This window comes from Triticum urartu, chromosome 2 (assembly GCF_003073215.2).
Source record: "Triticum urartu cultivar G1812 chromosome 2, Tu2.1, whole genome shotgun sequence".
In the NCBI taxonomy this organism is placed as follows: Eukaryota; Viridiplantae; Streptophyta; class Magnoliopsida; order Poales; family Poaceae; genus Triticum; species Triticum urartu.
The window spans coordinates 12,719,792-12,738,484 of record NC_053023.1 but is presented as its reverse complement, the minus strand read 5'-3'; the positions used below and the strand labels follow the sequence as shown (position 1 = coordinate 12,738,484).

Below are 18,693 nucleotides of genomic sequence, written 5' to 3'. Positions count from 1 at the left end.
CACGAATAATTGAACACTTCCAAACTTTCAGAATATGGTATTTTTAAAATTGATCTTTCCAAATTTTAAAATTTCAATTTTAAAATTTTAAACACCCATAATGTTGCGATATTTTCACAGCCAGAAAATTCTACATAAAAAAGCTACATGTACCACGGAGCCTACGCGGGTAAAAAGGGAAGAGCTAAGAAAAAGATAAGGTTTCATTTGAAATTCATATGTCAATGAGTCAATGACACATTATTCACGGTAGAAACGACACAATATCAACCATTATTCATGGTTAAATGACACATCAAGGAAGAAACGGGTAGTCGGTGTAGCCGACGACGGGATCGGAGATGTAGAACGTCATCCTATTGTACTTGTTAAGCGGCGCATTGAGCTCTAGCCTCTTCGGTAGGTCTGGGTTTACCCCTATGTGACCGCCTTGTCCCCCTCCTCCCTGTCGTACCCGCCATTCGCGATAAAGGTGCCCTTGAAGGCCTCCCTGTAGGGCAGCAGCCGGTGCGGGACCACCGGCCGGCCGTTGACGAGGGCCATCCGGGGCTTGATCATGTGGAGGTAGAGGATGTCGTGGTCACTGAGCTTCGTGGCCATGTGGAGGCCAAGCGCGTGCGGGTCGGAGTCGTGGCTGTCCATGTAGTCCATGAAGGGCGAGAGGCGGATGCCCACGCGGTGGGACCCACCTCCTTGGCGACGGTGCCAACCACCTCCAACGCAAAGCGGCACCAGTTCTCCGGGCTGCCACCGTAGCCGTCGTCTCGGTCGTTGGCACTGTCCTTGAGGAACTGCTTGATGAGGTACCCGTTGCCGCCGTGGATCTCCACGCCGTCGAAACCTGGCACGTCGGCATTTAAAGCAAAGCAAAGTGTTAAATGCAAAACAGAGGAAAGCAGTGTAAAATGCAAACAAAAGATAGCGGAGTATATGTTCTCATGTATGTACCGGCGTTGATGGCATTCTGTGCTGCTTTCCTGAAGTCTTCCCTAACAGTACGATGACGAAGCAATAGTTCGACAACCTGTCTTGCAAGGGTGTCTCCCGGGCAGTAGTGTGTCAATAGATCTTAGGTTCTCGTCTATTGTGGTGGGCGGCTCATATGGCTCTTTGAAAACTTTGAGATGAGTTCAGCTTGTGCAGGTTTGATCTACTGTGGTTTGTTTATGAGATGTATGAAGAAAAGTCGAGTTGCGAGAGATCGCAGCTAGAGTCGACAACTATGGAGAACTTTCATGTAATTTTGTGTTTTATCTTGGCCTTCTGTTGTTTCTTTTGTTCGATCTGATGTACTCCCTCCGCCCCATAATGTAAGAGTGTTTATGACAGTACACTAGTGTCAAAAACGCTTTTACAAGTGTAGTTTTTTATAATTTATAGTCACATCGTTTAATTTTGAAAAAGAATATCCATGTGTACGCTGAGATTCTCAGCCCAAAATGCGTAGATTGGGGAGTGACAGCAGCAGCAGGCACCGGAGTTGTTGGCATGCATCCATCGCCGGTGATGCCGGCCCTTTCGACTCGTCCCCATCGCTGCTGTCGCGTCACAGTTGCAGCACGCTCACCAGGTAGCAGATAAGAGCACTCCAACCGCAAGGGCGATGACACCCACTCCACTAACCATGTCGGCCGCCTCCTCTCCTGTTGCCTACGACCGCGCGGCCGACCTCCGCGCGCTTGACGCCACCTTCGCCGGCGTCACCGGCCTCGTCGCCTCCGGCCTCACGCACGTCCCCCGCATCTTCCGCGTCCCTGAAGGCCACCACGACAAACAGGACACCACCGTCCTCGCCGGCGGCCAAGAAGAACCGGAGGCCATCCCAGTGATCGACCTTGGGAGGGGCGACCACGCGGCCGTGGTTGCCGCCGTCCGCCAGGCCGCCGCAGGGTGCGGGTTCTTCCAGGTGATAGGCCACGGCGTGCCGGAGGCGGCGATGGCCGCGGCGACGGACGCGGTGCGGGCGTTCCACGCGGCCGACGGCGGCGAGGGCACCGAGAAGGCGCGGCTCTACTCGCGTGACCCCGTCAAGCCGGTCAAGTACCAGTGCAACTTCGACCTCTACGAGTCGCCGGTGGCCAACTGGCGCGACACGCTCCACATCCGCATGGCCCCTGACCCGCCCAACGTCGGCGACATGCCGGAGACCTGCCGGTGAGTGCGGCCGATAAACTGCAAAAACATCTTATATTTATATTCACATTAACAAATACCTCTTGTTGAACCATAGTAGGTTGATAAAATTTACTGATTTACTATTCATTATCTATTCTCTGATTTTCTCAATGAGAGATAGTACTATTTACAATCATTATTTTTCTCTGGCCAGTTTCCCTCTTTCTCTTCTTTTTTTACAACAGTAGCAATCCACAGTTAGTACATATGGTACAATTTATACAAGCATGGAGTATGTATTGTTGTTAATGTGAATTCTACCTTGGTTATTGACAAAATGGCCAGGGATAAGTTCTACAATGATATTAATTTCAATAGAAAACATTTTTACTCCGGGGAATCAAAATTTCTTTACTTTCTATTGAACATCTTTTTTTCCTGAGAACTCACAGCAAAAAGATGTTCTATATAAAGTGAAGAATTTTCGATTCCTCGCAGCAAAAAGATGTTCTATAAAAAATCACTCGGCACTAGTGAGGAATCACTCTTGATCTGATCTATTGGGACTTAAATGTTGATTTGCAGTGATGCACTGCTTGAATATACCGAGCAAGTTAATAAATTGGGAAAAACTTTGTTTGAGCTGCTCTCCGAAGCTCTTGGGCTCAAACCAAGCTACCTAACAGACATGGAGTGCGACCAAGGACAGATCTTAATCTGCCACTATTACCCTCCCTGCCCTCAGCCTGAACTCGCAATCGGGACAAGCCGGCATTCAGACGCTGGCTTCCTGACCATACTCCTCCAAGATGAAGTCGGCGGACTACAGATCTTCAACGAGGACCGGTGGGTAGATGTCACGCCCACACCAGGAGCATTCATTGTGAACATCGGTGATCTCTTACAGGTATATAAATCGTGTCCATCCAACCCTAAATCCTTTGTTTAACAAATAAGCAGTGTGCTTGATCATTTTGAACTATATGTATTTTGTTAAAAAAATGTGCAGCTGATCTCCAATGACGGGTTCAGGAGTGTGGAGCATAGGGTGTTGGCGAAGAACGCTGCCCCTAGGGTGTCGATCGCATTCTTCTTCAGCACGCATTTCCATCCAGCCTCGACGAGGATTTATGGTCCAATCAAGGAGCTGTTGTCTGAAAAGAACAAACCATTGTATAGGGAAACCCTCGTGAGAGATTACATGAAACATTACTTCTCCATAGGGTTAGATGCAAAAACTGCTATTTCTGATTTCCGGTTATGAATTTGTAGTTTGTGAAGGAGAGTTTGTGTTGTGTTGGTGCAGACAACACCGATGTATACCTGGAACAGGAATAAATGAGCTGTGTGTATTGCTAAGAAATGGATAGTAAAACTACAATATCTTTCTAGCATATTGCATATAGGCTACAAGGGTCATCTAAATTGTCCGGTAAAATCAAATTATATAAATGCCAGGCCTTGGGATTTTCCAACAATTATTTGACACTTTCAAACTTTTGGAATTCAAAAATTTGAAAATTGATCTTTCAATATTTTTAAATTTAATCTTTCAAAACTTTAACACTCAGAATTTGTGACTTCTGAAAAATTGTACATAAGAAAGCCACATTGTACATGTGGGAAAAAAGGAAGAGCCAAGAAAAAGAAAAGGTTCCATTTGAATTTCACATGGCAATATATGGATCAATCATTATTCATGGTTCGATGACACATCAAGGAAGAAACGGATAGTCGGTGTAGCCGACGACGGGATCGGAGATGTAGAACGTCAACCTATTGTATTTGTTAAGCGGCGCGTTGAGCTCTAGCCTCTTGGGCAGGTCTGGGTTTGCCAGAAAGAGCCGCCCGAAGGAGACAAGGTCGGCGTACCCTGATGCGACCGCCTTGTCCCCCTCCTCCCGGTCGTACCCGCCATTCGCGATAAAGATGCCCTTGAGGCCTCTCTGTAGGGCAGCAGCCGGTGCGGGACCACCCGCCGGCCGTCGACGAGGGCCATCCGTGGCTCGATCATGTGGAGGTAGAGGATGCCGTGGTCGTTGAGCTTTGTGGCCATGTGGAGGCCAAGCGCGTGCGGATCGGAGTCGTGACAGTCCATGTAGTCCATGAAGGGCGAGAGGCGGATGCCCACACGATGGGCGCCCACCTCCTTGACGACGGCGTCCACCACCTCGAGCGCGAAGCGGCACCGGTTCTTCAGGCTGCCGCCGTAGCCGTCGTCCCGGTCATTGGCACTGTCTTTGAGGAACTGCTCGATGAGGTACCCATTGCCGCCGTGGATCTCCACGCCGTCGAAGCCTGGTCCGTTGGTGCAAAGAAGGGTGTTAGAATCAAAGCAGAGGAAAGCAGAGTGTAAAATGCAAAGCAGAGGAGAGCAGAGTGTAAAATGTTCTCCTGTACGTACCGGCGTTGATGGCGTTCCGTGCTGCTTTCCTGAAGTCGTCGACGATCATGGGGATCTCCTCCATGGCCAGCCTCCTGGGCGGCGAGAACTCCTCGGTGGAGCCGTCGTGCCTGACCTGCGGGCCGACCATCCTCTCGGTGCTGGACACGGGCGCGGCGCCGCCGGGCTGGAACCCGTACTTCGACACGCGGCCGACGTGCCAGAGCTGGCAGAAGAAGAGGGCGCCCTTGGCGTGCACGGCGTCGACGACGGGCCGCCACGCGTCCGCCTGCTCGGCCGTCCAGACGCCGGGGGTGTCGGTGTACCCCTGCGCCGTGTCGGAGACCCCCGTGGCCTCCGTGATGAGCATCCCGCCGGGCGTGGCGCGCTGCCCGTAGTAGACGGTGGCGTGCGGCTGCGGCACGTTGCCGTAGGAGCGCTGCCGCGTGAGCGGGGCCAGCACCACCCGGTGGGCGAGGTCGAGCGACGGGCCCATCTTGTACGGCGTCATCAGCGGGATGGGCTTCGACTCGGCCTGCCGCTCCATTGCTGCCAGCTCCTGAGCTCTGATCTTTGATCAATGGAGATGGGCGGTTGAGCTGGAGGCATCCATTAATTTATACAGCACACTGCATACGCCATGGCATCTGTGAGATTATAGGAGTATATAATATGTGAAAATGGTGTGAGATTCGGACTGTCCACGTCGTATCCATACTAGTTCCCATTTGAGTAAGGTGAGGACTGTGGATCATGTGGGCGAGGGAAGGGGAGAAGAGAGTGGCAGGTGGCGACTGTAGTGGCGGCTATAATGGTCAAGAAAGGTGGAGGCTGCTAGGATCATGGGTCAAAATTATGCAGCTGCAACTTGCAGCATCGATGGTGATGCGTCATCCATGACCAATTATCCTATCAGGTCACCGTCATGCATCAAACCCTGTCGATGTTGGCATAAAACAACCACGCTGAAACCAAGCCTCTTCTCAACATTGACACTAGGCCTACTTGATTTACACGCTCAAAAAATGTTAGTTTCTGCTTAACTGAGCACGCAGAGCTTGTGCCCACAAAAATAGTACTCCCTCCGGGTTTTTTTTTCACATATTAGTTTTTCTCTAAGTTTATTTTTTTTAAGTATGACCACATTTATAGAAAAATTGCAACATTCACTCCATAGCATTTGATCCATCATAAAATGTATTGCCCTTATTATATTTATCTGGTATTGCAGATATTATTATATTTCTATATAAATTATCAGTTTTGCTAAGTCTCAGTCGATACTATATTCTTTTGATCTTGCATGAAAATTCATACAAAAAATTTCTTTCTAGTTTTGCCTTTTTCCTTCTTATATACTATCACTTAACTAAGACTTGGTTAAGTCTCAGTCAACTGAGATCTAGCCACACCCATAAATTATATCAAACTTTAGAAAGTTTGGCTTAAGACAGAACTAATATCTCTACTACTTATTATTACTTCTCCACTACTTAAAAAAGAATAGTGTTTCGTTTCCTGCCAGCCGGAGTGCTTCTTCCAACCTTAAATTCTTTGCCAACTTTGATTCCTTGAAACCCGTCTTACTGTCTCGCCTTTTATTGACTTACCGATAGACTTATGTTTTCTTTGGTAAACCAATAAGTGATTTCTCTACTACTTATAAGAAAGGATAGTGTTCAATTTCCTGACAGGCGGAGTGCTTCGTCCAACCTTCCATTCTTTTACCAAACGAGACAATATCAGGTGGAAACCACATTTTCAGTGGAAGCTTGGAAACCTGAGCACAGGCTGTTGGATCCTATGTGTATGGACTAGATCCATCCATCATTGCTACCTGCTATTTGCAAATAAACGCCCGCTGGGTTGCAATGATATTTTGCACATAACCCCTCGGTGTTTACAAGTCATCAAAGCTAGCATCGTCGCCCCGTGTCTCCACGTAGACGTTTTGTACCAGCGGTGTGAAACTAGTTGCAATCAACACGGGGTAAGCAAGTAAATTTTTTGATATTATATCAGCAAACGCCTCATTTGGGTAAACAAAACAACAGTACACTCTCTCAACACAATTCTGCCAAAGGCAAGTAAAGCAAACAGTTCAATACAAAGATGCTAGGAGTAGAATTAGAACTCTGTCCAACAGAACTCTACCCCTGAAAAAGAGAACTCTGCCCAGTTCCTAGTAAATTTAAGTAAAGCAAACGACTCAATACAACAGCCGAAACCACGACCAAACACTTGCACTTTACAGAGCACATTCTAACAACTGGAACCATTGCCTAGAACAAATTAAAGTAAATCAAACAGTTCAGTTGCACATAGTGCTGATTATGTAGCACCAATATGAGTCAGTCAAATTCAATAATGCATCACTTCAGTACATAAGTACATCAGTTAAGATAATGGTCCGAAAACAGTAATTAACAGTGATGGCAAATCTGCGGATTTGTACATCAGTCATTCAACACCTAGTTCTAGTACACTAGGAGAAGAAAAAACCAATGCAGTACTATTAGTCCTAATAACTTGCAGAAATCTTGCCACCAAGCAACCTGAAAGAAGAGTTGAATCGGTCAGGCAATAGAAACTAATTGCAATACCTAATCTCAGCTCACTTCACTAATCAATAGCAATAGAAACTAAACCTGATGGCAAACATCATTTCTACAATTTTCTATGTTCAACCAGTTCCAACATCTTTCTTATTTCCCATCGTACTACACACAATTCTATCGCCATAAGAGTTCCTTGTTGCTGCATTAAGGGTGTGTTTGTTTGGGCTGCAAGTTTCACGGTTGGAGGTTTTGTAACTCTAAATGACTTGATTGTGTCTTTGCTGCAGATGGCTACTCTACACAGAATTTTAACTGAAATTACTGTTTTCAATAGTTTAAACAATGTATTTAAATGAGTTTCATATATAATTTGCTGATTATATAAGTTCAATCATCTATTCCACATGTTGACTTAAATGAAATGACTGGGTTGTAAGTTAATCTATTCCACATGTATTTAAACTACACATGAATGTTTTCAGCCAAAAAATGATGTAAAGATGGCACTAGCAGTACCAGTTCACTGTCAATAGGATTAGTACCAATGGCACACATTCTTTTTCTCGCTGTCAATCACACTACTAGCAGTAGCACACACACATAAATTAATCTAGCAAATTTGCAGAAGCACGTACAAGCCCTAGACACCACTCGAGCTTTCTAAATTCACATACTTATCATCATCTAAATTCCATCTAGGCAGTAGTAGTAGCAGTTCATAGACATATATCAATTTTCATTAGACCACGGTCGCACAGAGCACACACTCTAGGCACATATAGTCATAGACGTATATAACACTTAATTAGGAGAAAATAAATTATACCTTCCAATTTCTTCAAGACCAACATCTGCATCTGCTGACAATATGCCACTACTTCGTTCCCTCTCCTACTTCCTTCAAAGGATGTGCTGATCCTAGAGGAGACAACCCAATTAGCTACGACCTTGTCCCCTCGTCTATTTGCTTTGCAACTCTAGCCCAATCTAGGGAAGAGGGAACCACTAGATGAGCCACGGGAGGAGAACAGGGGAAAGCAGAAAACATGGACACTAGACATCCTCATACCTGGGGACCTAGATCCAGCACGACGTCGTTGGGGAACGCTCGGACGAGTACTGACACGGTTGGCCGGACAATCGCCGGAGAGGAATCAGCTGCGCCGCTTGCTGACCGCAGGCCCACCACGAAACGCTCGGAGGAGGACTGTCACTGCTGGCGGGACAATCACCAGAGAGGATTTACCCGCTTGCTGGCCGCTTGCTAGCCCAGAGCAGAACGAGGGGGTCCTGCTGGAGGGAAGCATTGTCTCCTAACCCTAGCTTCCCATGGTAGGAACTCGAATCGGGATTGGATGCCGCCATGGGGAAAGGTATGAGACGACTCAGCCTCGGCATGCTTCTGTACCGAAGTACAAAATTATTGCGGGGTCCAATTTGCAATTTGTACGTACTCCCATCTCGCAGCGCACATTTCCAATCCAACGACAGCAGATCAAGTTTCCATGTTTCCGTTGAATGTACGATTTGCACTAGATATGTACTCTTACCAAATATCATTCCTCGAAACCCACCTTAACTGTCCCATCTTCTACTTGCTGAATAAACTTATGTTTTCTTTGGTAAATCAATAAGTGATTACAAAAAAATATAATATATGGACAATAAAAAATAATGGCTTCATGAACCAGTCTTGTAATCAGTTATGTCTGTATGATATCAAGTATGTCAAGGCTCATGTTAGCATGACTCCTAGGCAGGCACGGGCGACCCTACAATTTTGCGAATTGGTGCATGACAACAGTTTTGTGCTGCATGATCTTTTCAAAAAAAAATTGTGTCGAATCAGTGGTACGACAACCTGCCTTGCATGTTATTTACTTATGAAACCTCTTCCAAGTTCTTTACTAGATTCATATACTCTAAAACACTCTAGCAAGTTCTATAGATATTTAAGATATTATGGATACATACACAATAAAAACACTATGATGTGGTCCGATGCAATCAATCAAGTCATATAGACATCCCTTTAATGGAGAATACTCACCAAGCATGAAAAACACTTAAATTGATTTATTTGTGGGGTAACGTGATATTATTTGTTTGGGCGAGTGAAAATCACTATACTTCAGCGGAAAATTAGTTAAGAAAGGATAAAAAAGTTCAGTACAAATTAATAAGCATATTGTAGTGAGGTGGACAATCATCATCCGAGAAATAGAACTGAAGCAAAGCACAACTAGTTTAATTTAAATTCAGCAATATTAGAGAAATTGCTTATACTGGTCCGCTGAATTCCACATCAACATACAGGGATATTCATCCCACCCTTCTATAAAATTAATTAAATAAAATTATCTCCAAAGCAGTGGATAGATTTTAATTAAATTACTTATCTTAAGAACAACGAAATACCTCACCCTGCAATGGCAATCAGACTATTGTTTCAACTCAATATTTTTTATAACTTCACAAAAAACATTTAGCTAAATAATAATTGTGTTGACTCCTGTTTCTAACAGAAAAAGTTTTCTCATAGTTCTTATTTCAATGGTTATATATTAATTTTCTCAAAATATTGTTTCTCACACCATTTTCGTAGGAGATATGCCCTAGAGGCAATAATAAATGCTATTACTTATCTCCATGTTCATAATTATGTTTATGTTCCATGCTATAACTGATATGGTTCTCGAGTCTGCAATAACACGAGCCTCGGAGGAAGACTCATATGCACGTGTGGAATAATAAACGGTAATAATTATTCCTAGTCTGGCCTCTAAGACTAGCTCAAGTGTTGCATGATGATTCTGTTTTCCTGGTCATGGGCATGTCTATGCCAGCAACTTTGAGGGCACAATGTTAAGAGAACATTTGTGTTGAATCGACCCGAATTGATGTTATACTATGAGATTCGTTCGTCACAAATTAATGATACAAAACACAGAGACGGTTAACGTTTGCATAACTCCTTAGACCATGAGAGTATCAAGTTTCTTCATACTTGCTTCATGAACTTTGGGGTTCGTTAAACGTCATCCGTAAATGGGTGGCTATTACAACGGCTTACGGGTTCATGGAAAAGTGTGTCAAGTAACTTGATAGCTCAAGATTGGGATTTGCTCCTCCGACGATGGAGAGATATTCTCGAGCCCTCTCGGTGTTACGGTATCCATCATCGTCTGGCCAGACACAGTGTGATTTGATCACAGGGATGCCGTGACACGGAAACGAGAAAAGAGAACAAAATCGGTAACGAGGTAACTAGCATAGTGCACAAGTCGTTGATCCATGGGGATGCAACTAAATCTCACCTCGGGTATTTGTAACATATCACGAAGCAATAGGAATAGCACACGGCAACTGGGGGTTCACTTGAATATCCATTCGTGTGGGTATAGGGGTCAATATGGGTGTCCACGACTCCGATGTTGATCATTGATCGGAAGGGGTTCCAGTTCATGTCTATACTTCACCGAGCCTATAGGGTCACACGCTTAAGAGTCATCTATCTGCTGAATACTAGACAGGGAGTCTGAGAGAAAGTCACCGGAAAAGTTTCGGAGACAACGGAAGAGTTCCGGAGAGAGAACACCGAAAGAGTTTCGGTAAAACCGAAAAGTTGTTTCGGAATATATTATTAGGTCAAAATGGTTTCGGCACTCGCCTGGAAATTCTTAGAGGACCCCATAATTGGTCTCGCAACTTTTGGGAATTTTCGGAGAGAAAAAACCGAAAATGTTCCGGAGGTGTCGTAACCGCCGTTGTTGCTTTTGTTGGGGAACGTAGTAATTTCAAAATTTTCCTACGCACACGCAAGATCATGGTGATGCATAGCAACGAGAGGGGAGAGTGTTGTCCACGTACCCTCGTAGACCGAAAGCGGAAGCGTTAGCACAACGCGGTTGATGTAGTCGTACGTCTTCATGGCCCGACCGATCAAGCACCAAAACTACGGCACCTCCGAGTTCTAGCACACATTCAGCTCGATGACGATCCCCGGACTCCGATCCAGCAGAATGTCGGGGAAGAGTTCCGTCAACACGACGGCGTGGTGACGATCTTGATGTTCTACTGTCGCAGGGCTTCGCCTAAGCACCACTACAATATTATTGAGGACTATGGTGGAGGGGGGCACCGCACACGCCTAAGAGATCAATGATCAACTGTTGTGTCTATGGGGTGCCCCCCTGCCCCCGTATATAAAGGAGCAAGGGAGGGAGGCGGCCAGCCTAGGAGGAGGGTGCGCCAAGGGGGGAGTCCTACTCCCACCGGGAGTAGGACTCCTCCTTCCCTTGTTGGAGTAGGAGAGAAGGAAAGAGGGGGAGAGGAACAAGGAAAAGTGGGCTGCACCCCTTGTCCAATTCGGACCAGAGGGGGGGCGCGCGCCTCCTTCCTTTTGGCCTCTCTCCTCTATTCCCGTATGGCCCAATAAGGCCCATATACTCCCCGGCGAATTCCCGTAACTCTCCGGTACTCCGAAAAATACCCGAATCACTCAGAACCTTTCCGATGTCCGAATATAGTCGTCCAATATATCGATCTTTACGTCTCGACCATTTCGAGACTCCTCGTCATGTCCCCGATCTCATCCGGGACTCCGAACTCCTTCGGTATATCAAAACTCATAAACTCATAATATAACTGTCATCGAAACCTTAAGCGTGCGGACCCTACGGGTTCGAGAACTATGTAGACATGACCGAGACACGTCTACGGATTCGATCGTCGGTATCTCAATACCTAGTTCAATCTTGTTACCGGCAAGTCTCTTTACTCGTTCCGTAATTACATCATCCTGTAACTAACTCATTAGTTGCAATGCTTGCAAGGCTTAAGTGATGTGCATTACCAAGAGGGCCCAGAGATACCTCTCCGACAATCGGAGTGACAAATCCTAATCTCGAAATACGCCAACCCAACAAGTACCTTCGGAGACACCTGTAGAGCACCTTTATAATCACCCAGTTACGTTGTGACGTTTGGTAGCACACAAAGTGTTCCTCCGGTAAACGGGAGTTGCATAATCTCATAGTCATAGGAACATGTATAAGTCATGAAGAAAGCAATAGCAACAAACTAAACGATCAAGTGCTATGCTAACGGAATGGGTCAAGTCAATCACATCATTCTCCTAATGATGTGATCCCGTTAATCAAATGACAACTCATGTCTATGGTTAGGAAACATAACCATCTTTGATCAATGAGCTAGTCAAGTAGAGGCATACTAGTGACACTCTGTTTGTCTATGTATTCACACATGTATTATGTCTTCGGTTAATACAATTATAGCATGAATAATAAACATTTATCATGAAATAAGGAAATAAATAATAACTTTATTATTGCCTCTAGGGCATATTTCCTTCAGTCTCCCACTTGCACTAGAGTCAATAATCTAGTTCACATCGCCATGTGATTTAATACCAATAGTTCACATCACCATGTGATTAACACCCATAGTTCACATAAACATGTGACCAACACCCAAAGGGTTTACTAGAGTCAATAATCTAGTTCACATCGCTATGTGATTAACACCCAAAGAGTACTAAGGTGTGATCATGTTTTGCTTGTGAGAGAAGTTTAGTCAACGGGTCTGCCACATTCAGATCCGTAAGTATTTTGCAAATTTCTATGTCAACAATGCTCTGCACGGAGCTACTCTAGCTAATTGCTCCCACTTTCAATATGTATCCAGATTGAGATTTAGAGTCATCTGGATCAGTGTCAAAATTAGCATCAACGTAACCCTTTACGACGAGCCTTTTTGTCACCTCCATAACCGAGAAACATATCCTTATTCCACTAAGGATAATTTTGACCGCTGTCTAGTGATCTACTCCTAGATCACTATTGTACTCCCTTGCCAAACTCAGGGCAGGGTATACAATAGGTCTGGTACACAACATGGCATACTTTGTCGAACCTATGGCTGAGGCATAGGGAATGACTTTCATTTTCTATCTATCTTCTGCCGTGGTCGGGTTTTGAGTCTTACTCAACTTCACACCTTGTAACACAGGCAAGAACTCCTTCTTTGACTTTTCCATTTTGAACTATTTCAAAATCTTGTCAAGGTATGTGCTCATTGAAAAACTTATCAAGTGTCTTGATCTATCTCTATAGATCTTGATGCTCAATATGTAAGTAGCTTCACCGAGGTCTTTCTTTGAAAAACTTCTTTCAAACATTGCTTTATGCTTTGCAGAATAATTCTACATTATTTCCGATCAACAATATGTCATTCACATATACTTATCAGAAATGTTGTAGTGCTCCCACTCACTTTCTTGTAAATACAGGCTTCACCACAAGTCTGTATAAAACTATATGCTTTGATCAACTTATCAAAGCGTATATTCCAACTCCGAGATGCTTGCACCAGTCCATAGATGGATCGCTGGAGCTTGCATATTTTGTTAGTACCTTTAGGATTGACAAAACCTTCTGGTTGTATCATATACAACTCTTCTATAATAAATCCATTAAGGAATGTAGTTTTGTTTATCCATTTGCCAGATTTCATAAAATGTGGCAATTGCTAACATGATTCGGACAGACTTAAGCATATATACGAGTGAGAAACTCTCATCGTAGTTAACACCTTGAACTTGTCGAAAACCTTTTTGCGACAATTCTAGCTTTGTAGATGGTAACACTAATATCAGCGTCCGTCTTCCTCTTGAAGATCCATTTAATCTCAATGGCTCGCCGATCATTGGGCAAGTCAATCAAAGTCCATACTTTGTTCTCATACATGGATCTTATCTCAGATTTCATGGCCTCAAGCCATTTCGCAGAATCTGGGCTCATCATCGCTTTCTCATAGTTCGTAGGCTCGTCATGGTCAAGTAACATGACCTCTAGAACAGGATTACCGTACCACTCTGGTGCGAATCTCACTCTGGTTTACCTACGAGGTTTCGGTAGTAACTTGATCTGAAGTTACATGATCATCATCATTAGCTTCCTCACTAATTGGTGTAGTAGTCACAGGAACAGATTTCTATGATGAACTACTTTCCAATAAGGGAGCAGGTACAGTTACCTCATTAAGTTCTACTTTCCTCCCACTCACTTCTTTCGAGAGAAACTCCTTCTCTAGAAAGGATCCATTCTCAGCAATGAATATCTTGCCTTCGGATCTGTGATAGAAGGTGTACCCAACATTTTCTTTTGGGTATCCTATGAAGACGTACTTCTCCGATTTGGGTTTGAGCTTATCAGGTTGAAACTTTTTCACATAAGCAATACAACCTCAAACTTTAAGAAACGACAGCTTAGGTTTTTGCCAAACCATAGTTCATACGGTGTCGTCTCAACGGATTTAGATGGTGCCCTATTTAACGTGAATGCAGCTGTCTCTAATGCATAACCCCAAAACGATAGCGGTAAATCAGTAAGAGACGTCATAGATCGCACCATATCTAATAAAGTACGGTTACGACGTTCAGACACACCATTACACTGTGGTGTTCCAGGTGGCGTGAGTAGTGAAACTATTTCACAATGTTTTAACTGAAGGCCAAACTCGTAACTCAAATATTTTCCTTCTGCGATCATATCATAGAAACTTTTATTTTTGTTACGATGATTCTCCACTTCACTCTGAAATTTTTCAAACTTTTCAAATGTTTCAGGTTTGTGTTTCATCAAGTAGATATACTCATATCTGCTCAAATCATCTGTGAAGATCAGAAAATAATGATACCTATCGCGAGCCTCAATATTCATCGGACCACATACATCAGTATGTATGATTTCCAACAAATTTGTTGATTGCTCCATTGTTCCGGAGAACGGAGTCTTAGTCATCTTGCCCATGAGGCATGGTTCGCAAGCATCAATTGATTCATAATCAAGTGATTCCAAAAGCCCATTAGCATGGATTTTCTTCATGCGTTTTACACTAATATGACCTAAACGACAGTGCCACAAATAAGTTGCACTATCATTATTAACTTTGCATCTTTTGGTTTCAATATTATGAATATGTGTATCACTACGATCGAGATCCAACGAACCATTTTCATTGGGTGTGTAACCATATAAGGTTTTATTCATGTAAATAAAACAACAATTTATTCTCTTACTTAAATGAATAACCGTATTGCAATAAACATGATCAAATCATATTCATGCTCAATGCAAACACCAAATGACACTAATTTAGGTTCAACACTAATCCCGAAAGTATAGGGAGTGTGCGATGATGATCATATCAATCTTGGAACCACTTCTAACACACATCGTCACTTCACCCTTAACTAGTCTCTGTTCATTCTGCAACTCCCGTTTCGAGTTACTACTCTTAGCAACTGAACCAGTATCAAATACCGAGGGGTTGCTACGAACACTAGTAAAATACACATCAATAATATGTATATCAAATATACCTTTGTTCACTTTGCCATCCTTCTTATCCGCCAAATACTTGGGGTAGTTCCGCTTCCAATGACCACTCCCTTTGAAGTAGAAGCACTCAGTTTCAGGCTTCGGTCCAGACTTGGGTTTTTCACTTGAGCAGCAACTTGTTTGCCGTTCTTCTTGAAGTTCCCCTTTCTTCCCTTTGTCCCTTCACTTGAAACTAGTGGTTTTGTTTACCATCAACACTTGATGCTTTTCTTGATTTCTACCTTCGTCAATTTAAGCATCGCGAAGAGCTTGGGAATCGTTTCCGTTATCCCTTGCATATTATAGTTCATCACGAAATTCTACTAACTTGGTCATGGTGACTAGAGAATTCTGTCAATCACTATTTTATCTGGAAAATTAACTCCCACTTGATTCAAGCGATTGTAGTACCCAGACAATCTGAGCACATGCTCGCTGCTTGAGCTATTCTCCTCCATCTTTTAGCTATAGAACTTGTTGGAAACTTCATATCTCCCAACTCGGGTATTTTCTTGAAATATTAACTTCAACTCCTGGAACATCTCATATGTTCCATGATGTTAGAAACGCCTTTGAAGTCCTGATTGAAGGAAATATGCCCTAGAGGCAATAATAAAGTTATTATTTATTTCCTTATATCATGATAAATGTTTATTATTCATGCTATAATTGTATAAACCGGAAACATAATACATGTGTGAATACATAGACAAACAGAGTGTCACTAGTATGCCTCTACTTGACTAGCTCGTTAATCAAAGATGGTTATGTTTCCTAACCATAAACAAAGAGTTGTTATTTGATTAACGGGATCACATCATTAGGTGAATGATCCGATTGACATGACCCATTCCATTAGCTTAGCACCCGATCGTTTAGTATGTTGCTATTGCTTTCTTCATGACTTATACATGTTCCTATGACTATGAGATTATGCAACTCCCGTTTGCCGGAGGAACACTTTGTGTGCTACCAAACGTCACAACGTAAATGGGTGATTATAAAGGTGCTCTACAGGTGTCTCCAAAGGTACATGTTGGGTTGGCGTATTTCGAGATTAGGATTTGTCACTCCGATTGTCGGAGAGGTATCTCTGGGCCCTCTCGGTAATACACATCACATAAGCCTTGCAAGCATTCCAACTAATGAGTTAGTTGTGAGATGATGTATTACGGAACGAGTAAAGAGACTTGCCGGTAACGAGATTGAACTAGGTATGGGATACCGACGACCGAATCTCGGGCAAGTAACATACCGATGACAAAGGGAACAACGTATATTGTTATGCGGTCTGACCGATAAAAGATCTTCGTAGAATATGTAGGAGCCAATATGAGCATCCAGGTTCCGCTATTGGTTATTGACTGGAGATGTGTCTCGGTTATGTCTACATTGTTCTCGAACCCGTAGGGTCCGCACGCTTAAGGTTTCGACGACAGTTATATTATGAGTTTATGAGTTTTGATGTACCGAAGTTAGTTTAGAGTCCCGGATGTGATCACGGACATGACGAGGAGTCTCGAAATGGTCGAGACATAAAGATTGATATATTGGACGGCTATATTCGGACACCGGAAGTGTTCCAGGGAAGTTTCGGATAAAACCGGAGCACCGGGGGGTTACCGGAACCCCCCGGGGGCTTAATGGGCCTCATGGGCCTAAAGTGGAGAAGAGGAGGGGCTGCCAGGGCAGGCCGCGCGCCCCCTACGCGCCCCCTCTCCCCCTAGTCCGAATTGGACAAGGAGGGAGGGGCGGCGCCCCCTCTCCTCTCTCCCTTCCTCCCCCCTCTCCTACTTGGACAAGGAAAGGGAGGGGAGTCCTACTCCCGGTAGGAGTAGGACTCCTCCTGCGCGCCTCCTACTAGGGCCGGCCGCACCCCCCCTTGGATCCTTTATATACGGAGGCAAGGGGCACCCCTAGACACACAAGTTGATCCACGTGATCATATTCTTAGCCGTGTGCGGTGCCCCCTTCCACCATAGTCCTCGATAATATTGTAGCGGTGCTTAGGCGAAGCCCTGCGACAGTAGTACATCAAGATCGTCACCACGCCGTCGTACCACGCCGTCGTGCTGACGGAACTCTTCCCCGACACTTTGCTGGATCGGAGTCCGGGGATCGTCATCGAGCTGAACGTGTGCTAGAACTCGGAGGTGCCGTAGTTTCGGTGCTTGATCGGTCGGGTCGTGAAGACGTACGACTACATCAACCAAGTTAACGCTTCCATTGTCGATCTACAAGGGTACGTAGATCACACTCTCCCCCTCTCATTGCAATGTATCACCATGATCTTGCGTGTGCGTAGGAAATTTTTTGAAATTACTACGAAACCCAACAGTGGCATCCGAGCCTAGGTTATATATGTTGATGTTATATGCACGAGTAGAACACAAGTGAGTTGTGGGCGATATAAGTCATACTGCTTACCAGCATGTCATACTTTGGTTCGGCGGTATTGTTGGACTAAGCGGCCCGGACCGACATTACGCGTACGCTTACGCGAGACCGGTTCTCCCGACGTGCTTTGCACATAGGTGGCTTGCGGGTGACAGTTTCTCCAACTTTAGTTGAACCGAGTGTGGCTACGCCTGGTCCTTGCGAAGGTTAAAACAGCACCAACTTGACAAACTATCGTTGTGGTTTTGATGCGTAGGTAAGATTGGTTCTTGCTTAAGCCCGTAGCAGCCACGTAAAACTTACAACAACAAAGTAGAGGACGTCTAACTTGTTTTTGCAGGGCATGTTGTGATGTGATATGGTCAAGACATGATGCTAAATTTTATTGTATGAGATGATCATGTTTTGTAACCGAGTTATCGGCAACTGGCAGGAGCCATATGGTTGTCGCTTTATTGTATGCAATGCAATCGCGCTGTAATGCTTTACTTTATCACTAAGCGGTAGCGATAGTCGTGGAAGCATAAGATTGGCGAGACGACAACGATGCTACGATGGAGATCAAGGTGTCGCGCCGGTGACGATGGTGATCACGACGGTGCTTCGAAGATGGAGATCACAAGCACAAGATGATGATGGCCATATCATATCACTTATATTGATTGCATGTGATGTTTATCTTTTATGCATCTTATCTTGCTTTGATTGACAGTAGCATTATAAGATGATCTCTCAATAATTATCAAGAAGTGTTCTCCCTGAGTATGCACCGTTGCGAAAGTTCTTCGTGCTGAGGCACCACGTGATGATCGGGTGTGATAGGCTCTACGTTCAAATA

The 18,693-nt window shown here is 44.3% G+C and overlaps 1 protein-coding gene and 2 pseudogenes across 2 annotated transcripts; 1 reads left to right on the top strand and 2 right to left on the bottom strand.

Annotated features, from left to right (window-relative positions):
• Positions 1–257: 257 nt before the first annotated feature.
• LOC125534749 lies at positions 258–1,533 on the bottom strand (annotated as a pseudogene).
• LOC125535116 (1-aminocyclopropane-1-carboxylate oxidase homolog 1-like) lies at positions 1,396–3,509 on the top strand. Of its 2 annotated transcripts, none has more exons than XM_048698170.1 (3): positions 1,396–2,154; positions 2,701–3,022; positions 3,148–3,509. In XM_048698170.1, the coding sequence occupies exons 1-3, from the start codon at positions 1,604–1,606 to the stop codon at positions 3,160–3,162; spliced, it is 888 nt and encodes a 295-aa protein (XP_048554127.1). In that variant the 5' UTR covers positions 1,396–1,603; the 3' UTR covers positions 3,163–3,509. The 2 variants fall into 2 exon arrangements, with proteins under 2 accessions (XP_048554127.1, XP_048554126.1); XM_048698169.1 differs by having other exon boundaries at positions 1,410–2,154; positions 3,125–3,509.
• Positions 3,510–3,756: 247 nt separating this feature from the next.
• On the bottom strand, positions 3,757–5,207 carry LOC125535117 (annotated as a pseudogene).
• Between the last annotated feature and the right edge of the window lie 13,486 nt (positions 5,208–18,693).

Coding starts and splice junctions, on each gene's coding strand:
- LOC125535116 (XM_048698169.1), top strand. CDS start 1,604: ATGACACCCACTCCACTAACCATGTCGGCCGCCTCCTCTCCTGTTGCC. Junction 2,155..2,700: donor GACATGCCGGAGACCTGCCG/GTGAGTGCGGCC, acceptor GTTGATTTGCAG/TGATGCACTGCTTGAATATA. Junction 3,023..3,124: donor ACATCGGTGATCTCTTACAG/GTATATAAATCG, acceptor AAAAATGTGCAG/CTGATCTCCAATGACGGGTT.